Source organism: Macrobrachium rosenbergii, chromosome 51, assembly GCF_040412425.1.
Source record: "Macrobrachium rosenbergii isolate ZJJX-2024 chromosome 51, ASM4041242v1, whole genome shotgun sequence".
In the NCBI taxonomy this organism is placed as follows: Eukaryota; Metazoa; Arthropoda; class Malacostraca; order Decapoda; family Palaemonidae; genus Macrobrachium; species Macrobrachium rosenbergii.
This window is the reverse complement of record NC_089791.1, coordinates 48,424,883-48,440,079: the sequence shown is the minus strand read 5'-3', so window position 1 is coordinate 48,440,079 and position 15,197 is coordinate 48,424,883. Positions and strand designations below refer to the sequence as shown.

The 15,197-nt window shown below is 35.6% G+C and overlaps 1 protein-coding gene across 4 annotated transcripts in view; it reads left to right on the top strand.

The window, feature by feature from the left end:
* The window catches only part of LOC136833381 (myelin transcription factor 1), an 862,112-nt gene that overhangs the window by 479,400 nt on the left and 367,515 nt on the right, over positions 1-15,197 (top strand). For all 4 annotated transcript variants that reach the window (XM_067095437.1, XM_067095439.1, XM_067095438.1 and 1 more), the window contains one exon: positions 13,271-13,319. In XM_067095437.1, the coding sequence (XP_066951538.1) occupies positions 13,271-13,319 (49 nt within the window). The remainder of the gene's footprint in view (positions 1-13,270; positions 13,320-15,197) is intronic.

The window sequence follows — 15,197 nt, the reverse complement described above, 5'->3', positions numbered from 1 at the left end:
GTATCAATAACAATCATCATCAGTTTTCGTATAATTGATCATTTCCTTTTTCTGTACCTCCGTTCATATTACCTTTCTTCCATCTTACTTTCCACGCTCTCCTAACAATTGTTTCATTGTGCAACTGAGAGGTTTTCCTTCTGTTGCACCTTAAAGCCTCCTTTACTCCCAATTTCCGCTTCAGCGTTGAATGACCTCATAGGTCCCAGCACTTGGCATTTGGCCTAAATTTTATATTCCATTCCTATAAATAGTATTATTTATCCCTATATGAACTTCACCTCAAGCTTTATTGTACAGAATTCGGCTGTCACATGTTTTTCATTTGGCAGAATAAGACATATTCCACTTTAATTGGTATATATTAATGACACATTGCTTTATCCCACCTGTGTAGCGTTAGTGACAGATATTACGGTAACGGTATCATTATTAGTAGCATTTATTGTAGCATTATTTGTAGTATTTATCATCGTGGAGCTTCATTGAAGCTCAGCGATGATACTACTTTATAGAGCAGAGATTTGATGAAGCAAGCAAGCAAAACGAATAATTAGTGTTATATATTTTCACGGTAGGGTTAAAATTCCCTCAAGTTTGAAGACGATAAGTATCGTAACAACACTTTCGAAATATAAGGGGGTTCATCTCTTTGCTCCCTTCATGGCGCCTGTAATCCATAAAGAAATTTTTTGATTAGTAAACCTGTAAGATCGAGACCTACGGTATAATATTTACAACATTTCAGAAATATCTCGTCACACTGATGAGGCGAGATGGTGTCGCGAAACAGTTTGTGAATGACAGACCAATCCTCGAACAGGTGACTTTAATCCCGAAACAGTTTGTGAATGGCAGACCAATCCTCGAACAGGTGACTTTAATCCCGAAACAGTTTGTGAATGACAGACCAATCCTGAACAGGTGACTTTAATCCCGAAACAGTTTGTGAATGACAGACTAATCCTCGAACAGGTAACTTTAATCCCGAAACAGTTTGTGAATGACAGACCAATCCTCGAACAGGTGACTTTAATCCCGAAACAGTTTGTGAATGGCAGACCAATCCTCGAACAGGTGACTTTAATCCCGAAACAGTTTGTGAATGACAGACCAATCCTCGAACAGGTGACTTTAATCCCGAAACAGTTTGTGAATGACAGACTAATCCTCGAACAGGTAACTTTAATCCCGAAACAGTTTGTAAATGACAGACCAATCCTCCGAACAGGTGACTTTAATCCCGAAACAGTTTAGAATGACAGAACCAATCCTCGAACAGGTGACTTTAATCCCAAAAAGAGTTTTGAATGACAGACTAATCCTCGAACAGGTAACTTTAATCCTGAAACAGTTTTGAATGACAGACCAATCCTCGAACAGGTGACTTTAATCCCGAAACAGTTTGTGAATAGCGCAGACCAATCCTCCGAACAGGTGACTTTAATCCCGAAACAGTTTGTGAATGACAGACCAATCCTCGAACAGGTGACTTTAATCCCGAAACAGTTTGTGAATGACAGACCAATCCTCGAACAGGTGACTTTTATCCCTAAACAGATTGTGAATGGAAGTCCAATCCTCGAACAGGTGACTTGACTGTATTATTGCAATTCTGCATTAAACTGTTCACTTACAATTGGGAAGTATTCTTGTTGATACAGATACTAAAGGTAACTAACGAAGTTCTCCAGTTCATAGCAAAGGTATTCTAAGTTCATCATTTCTCAGATATTTTCAAAGACCTCCTGTCGTTGTTATACGCCCTGTCGGATGCATTGAGTTTTTAGTTGCAAAGTCCCGTCATGGCAACTTTAAGTTTTAATGATGTAACTCCTGCCATTTTTTTCTCTCCTCAGCATTCAACGCAACTTCAGTCTCAGTACAAACAGTATTGCTTTGTACAATTTGTCATGATTTACGGTTTAGTTCACTTAATGACACAAACAAAGTATGTTTTTCCCGGTCTGTTAGTTTGGCTTTCTTATTTTAATCTTCTCTCTCTCTCTCTCTCTCTCTCTCTCTCTCTCTCTCTCTCTCTCTCTCTCTCTCTCTCTCTCAGATGCATTATGTGTAATGATTCTCTATCTGTGTTCCTCAGTCTTCTTCCAGCATTACCGAGGAACAACACAATATGTCTTCGAGAGTCCCACCCACCCACCCATCATCTCCCCCGTTCTACACCCCCCACCCCACACCCATACAGATATTCCCTCAAGTGAGTCTCGGGATTTTAATAACCTCAAACGCTTAGGCTCTGATATTTTAATGGAATTCGGTGCTGTCAAATAGATATTTTTAATTTTGGGTCGCATCAGGGAATCCGCCATTAATATTGGGAGGGAGAGGTACAGCGGAGTAGGGGAGGGGATGGGGAAGACCAGATACTACTATAGTGGGGGTTGATGGGAGGGGAAGGGGAGGAAGAAGGGAGAAGGGAATGGAAAAGGGAAGAGTAGAAGGAAGGAAGGAAGGAGTAAGGAGCAATAGTGGTCTTTGATGCTTCACATCCATTGATTTTTGTTGTGTGGAGAATGTGCCAAGAATTTCCCTTCTAATCAAATCAGTTGCAAGTGACATGCCTACGCTTAAGTGACGGCACGGACGGACCGACGGAGGAGGAGGAGGAGGACGAGGAGACGGAGGAAGAGGGGGAGGAGGAGTAAGAGGAGGCATCGAGACCTCCGGAACAAGTAGAATCCTTCTGCCAACCGTCTGTCAAGATTTTCTTCTTATTTCTTGTCTTGCACATGGTACTTGATCATGCTAATGCGAAAAAATCATTGTTTTTAAGGGGTCATTGTTCTTCTGTATTTGTTTTTATTTTTGTTCCAAGGAAATCTTATACACATGCTATATATATATATATGTATATATATGAATATATATATATATATATATATATATATATATATATATATATATATATATATATATATAATTTTCCCAAAATACTGTTTCCAAAGTACCCTAATGCAACTTTAATATAATAACTTTGGTATTTAATTTTTAGATGCAGTTTTTCTGTTTTTGTTTCTTTTTGTTTTCGAGAAAACCTTTACTCACATGCACACACACACACACACACACACACACACATATATATATATATATATATATATATATATATATATATATATATATATATATATATATATGTATATACATATACGTATATATATATGTGTGTCTTTTTATATTTAATTTTCTTAAAATACTCTTAACATAACTGCTACTGTAATTACTTTAGCATTTATTTTTTAGGTACCGTTTAAAGAATACGGCTGAGAGGTATGACTTCTTCACCGTATGAGCTTTAAGAAAGAATATTTAAGAACTTTCGCAGATGCCATGCAAACTTTTGTCGTGTCCTTGATAAACTATTTAAGTTGAAAGTTTTATTGTTCTTGGGAACTTTTGTCATGTTTTACTTTTAACCATAAATCACCTGAAGTTGAGATACGCGCATGTGAGAGAGAGAGAGAGAGAGAGAGAGAGAGAGAGATTTGTCAGATGATTATCACAGTAAAGGTTCCTCCTCTCTCCTAATTTTTTTGTTTTTGTTTTACTTACTAATAGTTTTTTGTGTCTTTGTGTCTTACTGGTCATATACTAAAATTAGTAACTTTTTGCTCATTCATTCATTACGATACTTCTCTTCACTCATTCATTACGATACTTTTCTTTATTCATTCAGTACGATACTTTTCTCCGTTCATTCATTCAAATACTTCTCTTCAGTATTTGGCTTAACCTTTCTGTGTATAAATTGGTTTTGTTCATATGTGATACTAAGCAAGACACTTATTTTCCTCATTATTATTTAGTAGTATGTTTTGCTTATTACTGATCCTCAGTCACGAATTATTTTATCCAGAAATCCGTCTTTATCTTGTTACAAATTCTCTGTCTTACGCTACTCTCATTAATGGTACTTGGAATTCATTTTTTTTGTAACCATTCACACTGTAAATAAATTCCTGAAGGGCAAGATCTGTCGGTGCCTACAGGAGACAAGGAATGGAACCGTGGGTATGTCGGCGTAATTTTATTATTATTTTTATTTGTATCCAATAGTGTTCTAGCGTTTTCTCCTATTTTTTGAGTCCATTCCTAAAGACGCCATGAGGCTGGCCCCTTACCTGACGCTATTATTTTTATGGCTTATGTTTTCGGAGAATCTTCGCTATTAAGGTGCTCGAGTGGTGATCCTTCTGAGGCCTTCTTCAGGTGAGACTAAGTCTCGCCGTCTCCTTTGGTTAAAAAAAAAGCACCAAAATAAGAAATGAAAAAAAAAATAAAAAATGGCTTCCGTAGAACTCGTTGTCCTGTCGTCTTTGCTGCTATCACGATAGCAGAGTGCAGCCTTGAAGTAAATTGATATGCAATGTTGACTGCAATACTAAAAAAATGCCAAATGGAATTCTCGCAATTGATAAGAAAGGTAAGAGGTTTTGCACACATTATAGACAGGGATCGATTAATTTATGCCATCAGGCTGTCTAAGCTTTTGAACTTGATGTAATTTAGTTATCGCATAAGAAGCAATCCTTATAGCGAGTCTTGTTTGTGTCTGGAATAGAAATACTGCTTCCGAGGTCTCATTTAATTATTTTTTATTCTATGATAATTATGATAGTAATGATAATTATTATCACCCGTCGTTGAAATAAAACCAATTTTTTTATTTTTTTGGACGTAGGAATGTTAGAAAACAGCATACGGGGGTTTTGCATTATAAGGATAAACTGTCATGTCAGCGCTTACTCGGGCATGAATTTTTACCAGCAGGAATATTTCATCAGCATTTAGTACGACGGTTAGATCTAAGTAACAAGATTAGATTCTGATCATATGAATAAAACCCTTTTCTGGTTTTATTCGGTCCTGTGTTAAAAAAAGTTTTGCGCTTACCCGTCTCATTAGCGTATTGTTAAAAGTAAAGACAGACGGCAGTCTGCAGTGAGTAATTCTGTGGTGTTGTGATGTACATTAAATTGAAGGACGTGAATTTTAGACTGTAAAACGTTGGTTATGTTGGAAGATTTTGGACAGAGTTTAGTAAACGGGAAATAATTTTGCAAGCATTTATGTCTGAGAAGCTACTTCGAAAGCACTCTGTTCTTATGTTGTAATCAGTGAATAAATTAAAGAATGGAAAACTCCATAGTGGGGTAGTGCCATCAGTACCCTTAGCTGCAACCTCTTTCATTCCTTTTACTGTACCTCTGTTCATATTATCTTTCTCCCATCTAACTTTCCACCCTCTGCAAACAGTTGTTTCACAGTTCAAGTGCTAGGTTTTATCTTGTTACACCTTGCAAACCTCATATGCCCTCAATTTCCATTTCAGCGTTGAATGACCTCACAGGCCCCAGCGCATAGCCTTTGGCCTAAATTCTATATTCCAGTTCTTATAGAGTGCAAAACACTTGAGTTTTCTCATTCAGAGAAAAACTTAAGACTTGGCTCGCTCTTACAGAGTGACCCGTTACAAGAATCGGGTCGCAATCGGGCCCCATAGGAGCGTGCGATCAAGGTCTTTAGACCTTGCGTGGGATATACGTAGAGAGCGATGACCTTATATTCTGTTATGTGAAGCCGAAACTTTGCTCTTATGAGTGGACTTAGTGACTCGGTGGGCCGTTAAAAGAGGTCGTTTGACCCGGATATTGCTTTCAGGTAGCCTGAAATAATGCGTGCAAGCAAGTTTAATTAAATCCGAAGCCCAGTGTCCGACCGCCAGATTAATCGAGGTTATTCATGGGAGTATAACACCGATGTAATAGTAAAAGGGGATCAAGTGGAGGGGGAGGGGAAGGGGGTGTGGGTCGGGGCTTGGGGTGGTAGGAAAGGAAAGCTCGGAAGAGACGATGTTATCATATAATCTTGTTCTACCTCCGCACCAATGTCTTCCTTATTTTATATATATATATATATATATATATATATATATATATATATATATATATATATATATATATATATATATATAATATATAATATATATATAATATATATGTGAGTCATATATATATATATATATATATATATATATATATATATAATATATGCAATATATGTGTGTAGATATAATTATACATATATATACATACACATATATGTGTGTGTGCGATACATAGGTATATCCTGTATGTGTGACCATTATGCCTTGTAGCCGAAGATCTTTTTGGTACAACCACGTTTCTCAACAGCTGAACTGACAAGCTAATTATTACTTCACATTATGCTTCAGATAGCAACTACTTACTATTTGTTTCTATAAAAAATCAACTTCTTATGCTAAATAATATAGTCACTCTTTTACTCAAAAGGTAACTCTTTTCTTATTTTATATAAATCTAGGCATGGAAAAGACATGAGGCTCGGCATCGGCACTCTCACAAGAAGAGAATGCCTAGGTTATCACAGGGAGGCCAGTTTAGATTGCTTCGGACATGTTGAAAACTTTGGAAAAGGCCTTCTAAAGAGACCAGCGGAATTGCCGAGGGAGGGAGGGAGGAAGGGTGGGAGAAGGGGGTGGCTCCTGTCCCTTTGCTTTTTTCTCCTTTTCTTTGTTTTTTCATGTTTTCTTTTGATGCTAAATTACCTTTGAAAATGGAAGGAAAACAGTGGTACTGCTGCGTGAAATCAGTTGCATTTGTATTGTTGGAAGATGAACAAGGTAATGCGGAGATATTATTATGATTTATTTTGCATCATTTTGGTATTTTGAAAGCGTCATCGTAATGACTAGAGATTTCGTTTGATGACGGGGCTTCAAAAGAAATGTTTTATATATGATAGACATATATATATATATATATATATATATATATATATATATATATATATATATATATATATATATATATATATATATTTATATATATATATATATATATATATATATATATATATATATATATATATATATATATATATATATATATATATATATATATATATATATATATATATATATATATATATTTTTCTTGTCTTATATATATATATATATATATATATATATATATATATATATATATATATATATATATATATATATATATATATATATATATATATATATATATATATATATATATATATATATATATATATATATATATATTTTGTTCGTGCAGATTGATTCATATATATATATATATATATAACTGTTACATCTATTTATACACGTATGTATGTATGTATGTATATAATAATATATATATATATATATATATATATATATATATATATATATATATATGTTTGTATTGACATACATATATACGTATATATATGTATGTATGTATGTATGTATAAAATGTTGTTAAAACAAATAACTCATCAGTATTAATCCGCTATACCTTGGTAAGAATTTGCACCCAAAGGGAATTACATATGATAAAGAAGAGCACTATCTTGACCAGCATTCGAACCTGTGTCGATTTTGGGTTAGGTGAGCAGCAGTGACTTAACTCACTCATCCATCGAAGAAATACTCTGTAAGGGGGTAGTGCCGTCAGTGTATCTCACGCGGCGCACTGTAGGCATTACTTGAGGTTCTTTGGATCGTCCCTTTGTCCACTAGCTGCAACTCCTTTCATTCTTTTTACTATACCTCCGTTCATATTCCATTTCTTCCATCTTACTCTCCGCATTTCTTAACAATTTGTTTGGCATTAGTTGCAGCGTTGAATGGCCTCATAGGTCCCAGTGCTTGGCATTTGGCTCAAGTTTTATATTCCAATCCAAGTTGCAATTCAAAAGAGAGATAGAGATGATATAGACTTTATTTTGACAATTTATGTCGAATGTACGATCTTTGCTAAGAATCGTAGCCCCCACATTAGCTTAGTACTGAAACTTATAGTTAGATGTGAAGCCACAATTAACACATAGTAATATCAAATGTAATCCATCTTAGGGGTAACGTACACCCAGAGGGAATTATATAAGATCAATGAACCTTTGGAGACTAGGAATCGAACCAAAGTTTTTTTTTTTCGATTGGATAAAATGCATTTCCATTTATGAGAACAAACCTTTTTGGGCATCCCCTGTTATGGTTGAAAATCTAATCTTGGTGTTTTGGTTGAAGTATTTAGTGATAACAGTGAACGAATAAATTTAGTATTCGTTAGCATTTATGATGATAATTCTGACCTCATAAGTTTCGAGGATATTTAGGGAAAAATCCTCTCAGATTTTAGAATTTTTGTTTGTAGAATATTTTCATTAATAATAATAATAATAATAATACATAATAATAATAATAATAATAATAATAATAATAATATTGTGTTAAAGAGTTACAAATGCCCTGACCCTGATTCACTACAGCTCAACTCGAGGCGAAACTGGTTGCACTACAACAGTAGCGCTTTGGAACTTTCGTTTCTCTGTTACGATCGTATCGTTTTAAAATTTCGTAACGCTACAGTAACCCTTATTTCTCTATCTAACGAAGCTTAACCTTCCTTCTGCGGGAGCCCGAGTGGTGGGAGTCCCCAGCAATCCTCCGGTCCTTCGTGTCGCGTTGGAGACACATTCCTCCTCCCGCCCACGGCCGACTTATTCGGGCGGGAATGAGTTAAGGCAGGCAAGAATGAGGGCGTATTGTGGCGGGCGCCGAGCGTGAAATGAGAGATGGCCAATAATGGCAGAAAATGATTATGCAAATGATATATTGATTTTACCCTCGTCAGAATTACGGCCTTTAATGAGATCCAGAAGCGGGAGCCTATAACTCTGATCGGTTGTCGGGGGTTCATGGGGGTCTGAGGGTTTGGACAGGGGGTGGGGGTAGAAGAATACCCCCTTTTTTTTATTTCTCGCTCCCTATTCAACTTCCCTTTCTTCTCGTTCTGTGATACCTTAAACCGTAACCCTTTATTTATCATTCTTAGTCGCGTATCATTCTCGCTGCCTACTACTGTATTGTCTAAAAAGTTTTTCTCAATTGCATGCCTTGATTTATTTCACACACACACACATAATATATATATATATATATATATATATATATATATATATATATATATATATATATATATATAATATATATATATATATACACACATATATATATATATATATATGGATGTATATTATATATTTATATATATGTATATATACATACATGCATACAGTACATACATATCACGAGTTCACTGTCACTTCACGTGGCATCATTTCCTCTATGAGCTGAAATCTTCAGAGTGTGTGTGTGTGATCAAAATGACTGTCTCAGAAGTTCAGGAAAATTAGGGATGATGGGCCGAATATCCCAATTGTCTTCTTAAATTGCATCGTTTTATACATAAGTAAATTGCGCAATTACATTCCATTTGCGGAAATATCGGAATGACGCTGGCTTTACCGTAATTTCACCCAAATTTACGAGGTACACGACGCTTCTTATCGTAGTCTTTTATGTATTTGATAAATATCAACATGTATCTTATCCTATGTAATGTACATTACAGCCTATCTTAGGTTATGTATATTACCATGTGTTTTGTGTTGTGCATATTATCGTACATCTTATGTTATGGAACTATTACAGTAAATCTTACGTCACGTTGCTTGAGTTCTGAGACTTCTTGAACTGGTGTTGATCGTTATTTTGGTTTTACAAGTTTTGATTTATAATTTCCCAGAGGCATTTACATATTTCCCCAATTCTTGGGAAAACTCTTCAGGAATTAGGGGGTTTCTGTAAAATTTTATAGCGCATTTATGGCGTAGCTTCCAAGAGTTAGTCGGAAAAATGTTACCAGTTGGTGGGCCTCTGTCTCCATAGCCTTCTATTCTTTAAGAGGCATCGTCGTCTTTTTCCGGGCTTGATCCCCAACCCTTTTTTTTTCTTCTTGTTTATGTCGCGTTTATTCTGCAAAAGGTCATTGTGTTGCCTCTCCCATCGGCCTATGCATGATACTGAATACTTTGGACGTTAACTCTCCAATTCTGTTATGGAATTTGAACAATACATTGTAATTCTTCATAAAGAATAACCTACTGCCTTTCAGAGCCTGTAGGTTCTATGGCCATAAATATTTTTTTTAAATAAATTATTGTCGTCCTTATACAGTAGGTGTATGCGCCAACACTCAATGGCTTTTCGATTAGGCTTTTGGGATAATTGTTTTTATTATTAAAGTTTTTTTTCTACATATATAGCAGTTTTGCTGATATAATCGAAACTCCTCTGAAGGATACCTTTGAAGGAAAGGGAGAGTCAGATCATTTGATTATATATAGGAATAGTACGGTGTAGTATTGTCAACTTATTTACCATGAAACACATATCAACATTAGGTATACAACAAATTTTACATGGAGGCATTTCCTGTTGTCTAGTTCAGGAAAGGATTCAAAATTCTCAAAGGATAATGTGTATTATGTCTGTATAATTCAAATAAAACAAGTGATTGTTACGCAACTGTTATATTCAGAAATGCTTGTTTTATTTTTAAAAAATAAATCGATCATTTTCCCTCAAATGAATGTATTATTTAATTCTTTAAACGATCTTAACCATTCTTTCTTGTTGTATTTGTTACAGTATACTTAATTTTTTCGAACGTCAATTTTTATTTGAAATGTTGCTTCAGCAATTCATTTTAATTACATTAAACAATTATTTATGATCCAAGATTTTCATTTTTTTGTATTATCATGCATTTGGCTGTAGTTTCTCATCCCCTTTACATAATTATTCTCTTTGTATTCTCCATGTTTTAACGGCGCTCCACTCTTGTCATTGCCTCTCAAACCTTCTCCCCTCCCCACCCCTCTACTCCCCCTCTTCCTCACATACCCTCTGCTGATCTTTCTCACTCCCCTTTTTTCTCCCCACCTTCCTCCCCTTGTAAAGATCACAAGAAATCCGCAGATGAAAGCGAGAATGCGAAAAATGCCAAACGAGAAAAGCGAGCAATTGTTTAATAAACCTTAGCAGCGGAGGGCCGCCACCGCTGCTCTCTCTCTCTGTTGGGTTTTCTTCAATAGGAATTTTTCCAGCGACAATTAAAATATCGCCCCCGGGGTTGAAGAGGAGGCCCTACCTCCTCCTCCTCCTCCTCCTCCTCCTCCTCCTCCAAGAGCGACAACCAATCCCTTCGAGCCGCCCCGGCGTCATCCGCGTGCGTGACATCTTGGCCTCGTCCGGCGATGATTGACAGACTCCCCTGACGAGTATGCCGGCAACAAAAAAAAATAAATAGATAAAAAAAGAAAGGCCTTAGAGAATCTGAAGACGTGTGAAATGTACGAGTTTATTTTCTACATCGAGACCCGATCGGTATTCGTCTGTTAGAGCGAAAGAGACGAAGTGTGTGTCTTGTTTTTAGAACGAAAGAGACGACGAGTGAGTGTGTCTTGTTTTTCTCGTCCCTGGTCCCTAAGCGAGGGAATGCGTCAGGTGACGGCGGCTTTGGCGGTTTTGAATATTCATAAAGTCGAACTAAGCGCAATAATGACAGTATCAAAGAAATGCCAGCAGGGGCAGGAGCAGTGGTTGATATTTCTTCCCCCCTCCCCCTCTCCAACTCCCCCTTATACTCTTCTCTCCTATTTATTTCATTTCTCCCCCTTCGATGATCTCTCTCTCTCTCTCTCTCTCTCTCTCTCTCTCTCTCTCTCTCTCTCTCTCTCTCCGTGTGTCATTTCGTGCTAATTACCTTTCGATCCTTGTCAGTGTCATAACCTTTAACAGGAATCTCTTCATAAACACACACACACACACACACACACACACACACACACACAGAGAGAGAGAGAGAAAGAAGAAGAGAGAAGAAAGAAGAGGAGGGAAGGGTTGGGAACAGTACATTAGGATCATTAAAATAATAGGTCTGGGATATGTTTCACGATTTTGAAAAAAAAATAACTGAATCGGCGAAACGGTTTAATTGGTGAAATGTTGAAGCAAAATTTGCTGGGTTGGACTGAAACGATTTTACGAGTTTCCTTTCATTCCTATAAATTTCTTAGAAAAAACTGTATAATTATCCAGTTTGTACTTCTTCTTCCTTTAATTTTACTCATCCCTCCTCAGTCGTTTACCATTTCTGTACCTCCAGTATATTCCCTCAACTTCTTTATACTTTTTTTCATGCCGCCCCCTTCCTCTTTGCTTAGTTGCTATTTTCCCATTGCCATTCTTTCATCAAACCGTCATTTTCTTCTTCTTCTTCTTCTGCACTGTTTTCCTTCCCCTTCTTTTTCATGCCCTTTCCACTCTTCCCCACCCCTCTTCTCGTTCCATTCTTCCTATTCTCCCATTCCCTCCTTTTATCAGATTTCTTCTTCTTCTTCTTCACTATTTTCCTTCCCCATGCCTCTCTCTCTCTGCATCCCTTCTCAGATCCACATCATCATTCTATTTCCTCATTCCCCTCACCCGTTTCTCCTCCGGATTTCACTTCCTCCTAACTAGCCTTTCCCTTCCTTCTTCCCTTCTTCACTTCTCCCCACTTCATTCCCCCTTTCCCCCTCCTCCATGTGTTTCAACCACCATTACCACCACCCTCCAAGTCATCTAGAGGGTGTTTGTGATGACAACAAAGGCAGTGAAGCGTCAGCATTGTCAGGAAGGTCAGAAAAAGACTGCCTCGTTGATGACACACGAAATGGACTGTGTGTGTGTGTATGTGTGTCCGTATGTGTGCGTGCGCGCGAGCAAGCGTTTAAGTGTTTTTGTATTACTGAAGGTATGCCCTTTGTAAGTTTAAAAAGATGTTTTTTCATTTTCGGAGATTACTGTTAAAGACTGAGTCAGTCAGTTTTCTTATCCCAAGATTCTGTGATAATGAACAGAAGTTGATTGATTGATTTATGGCTATTTAAACTGGCGTTACAACGTCTAGGTTATTGACGCCGTAAAGAACAGAATGGTTAAATGATGAACGTAATGATTAATTGTCCATATGTATTTAACATTCCTTATAAATTTACAGTAGTGGTTTCTTATTTGGAAATGATTAGGAATGTGTTAGATTAACATTCATTATTTCAGAGTTTGCGGAAGAGGATATAATAAAAATGATTGGTCTTTTTATAGTATTAAAAGGGTTTTTCAGTCTAAGACTTTGGAAAGATAAAGTCCATCTTCATTAGAATTTATTGGTTATGAATTATATGCAAATTATTTAATTTAATTTTTCTTATCATTATATATAACTGGTTATATATTTATTTATGTATTCATTTATTTACTTTAGAGCTTGACAAACTAACTAGATTACCTTCGGTATTTCAGAGCCCAGCATCCAGGGACAGAGCTACAATACATGACTCTGCTTTGCCAGGTAAGTAACGCTGACTGCATAATTTGAGTGACATTTGCACTAATTTGGTAATATTTAGTCTGGGTGTTTTAACAAGAGTAATAGGATTGCGGTTATAATTGTAGACCAGAACAGCCTTTCAATAACTTGTGACGAGTGCCGGCCATCACCAGATGAAAGGAATTATGCAAGAATTATATTTTTAGAAAGATTAAGAGTTATTTTGCGATTTGATTTTATACCTGTTATATGATATATATATATATATATATATATATATATAAAAATTTCGCAGTATGATTATATATATATATATATATATGGTTTCTGATTGTAATGTCACACACAAGTTTTTTCCCATCTCTATTTTGGAGCTAAAAGGAATCCTCATCTAGAGTTTTCAATAAACACCGTCATTAGTCTACCAATAAAAGATTTATTGTGCTCATAATGAAATATCTTCTCGTTCAAATCCCACCGATCATTTTGTACTTCCTCGTCTTTTTCTTCATCATCCGTAACCGAATATTATCACGGTAAAGGCGACCCTTTATAAAGGACACCAAAAGACAGGTCATGGCCACCGAACTTCCATTATACCTGTTGAAGGTGCAGGTCGATCATAATAAAGGCATTTGCCGTGTTCTGCTTCCATTTTCTGTTGAAATGTCTTGGTTTTTAGTTCTTTGTTTTTTATCAGTTTTTCATTTATTTTTTGAGACATAGGAAGATATATATTTGTTATATATGTAATGTTTTAAATGTGCATAAATACATATATACGTATGCCTTTTGGATATCAAAAATTATAAATATATATATATATATATATCTATATATATATATATATATATATATATATATAGCTCATATTACTCGCATTAGACTTTCAGGCTGCTCTAGAGCAACTGCCATTGCTGGCATAAAACCAGCTCAGTCATAACAACAAATCGCGTTGGGCTTTAATAAGACGGGATGGTTTTAATTTAGGATACTTTAATTTACAAAGTACAAGCTTTCGGAGACGTAAGCAGTCTTCTCGTCAAGATACCGATGCAATGAGGAGATAAGATACACTTGGGTATGTATGTGCTCCATCAACATCTATTTTCTATTTCTAATCCCAAATATATTTCAAAGCCTGAACTTCTTTTGTCAACCTATATCACAATTATAGAATCTGGAATTTAAACCATTCGTCTTATTGCAAACCAGTGATTCCAGGATTTATCTGGATCTTATATATCTATATATATATGATCGATATATATTTTATATATATTATAATATATAGCTTAAAATATAGATTTAATACATATATATTTCAATTATATATATATATTAACATATATATATATATATAACGCATCATAAATAATTGGTCCTTTATCATCCAAAATGCCTGGAACATATATTTTCTTAAAATGGAATTTTTCTTTATATAAACTCTTACCATGTTGAATAAACGCGGGACCTCATTTTCCCGGCCAGCTTTTTCATCAATTCTGAGTTCTTCTACTCTCGGGTTATATTTTCATGTATAATTAGGCACTTTGCTATGACATTTGTTTTTTTAGTCATATATAGCAGAATCTCCAGGACTCAGATATTGCCATTTTAATACTCGGCCAATATCATATATATATTACTCGTCAACTCAGTTCATAAGACGTGATAGTTTGTTCCAGATTTTTTTGTTTACAAAGGACAAGCTTTCTCGAGCCCACTATTTAGAAACGATCAAACTTATTGGATAATTAAAAGGGATCTTTCTCCTAATTCCATCAGTACCTAATAATCAACGTCCAGGTACTTTGTAAATCCATTCAAATTAAAACCATCCCGTTAATAAGTGCTGTTAGTAATTGAGCTAGTTTTATGACAGCAATAGCTCTTGTT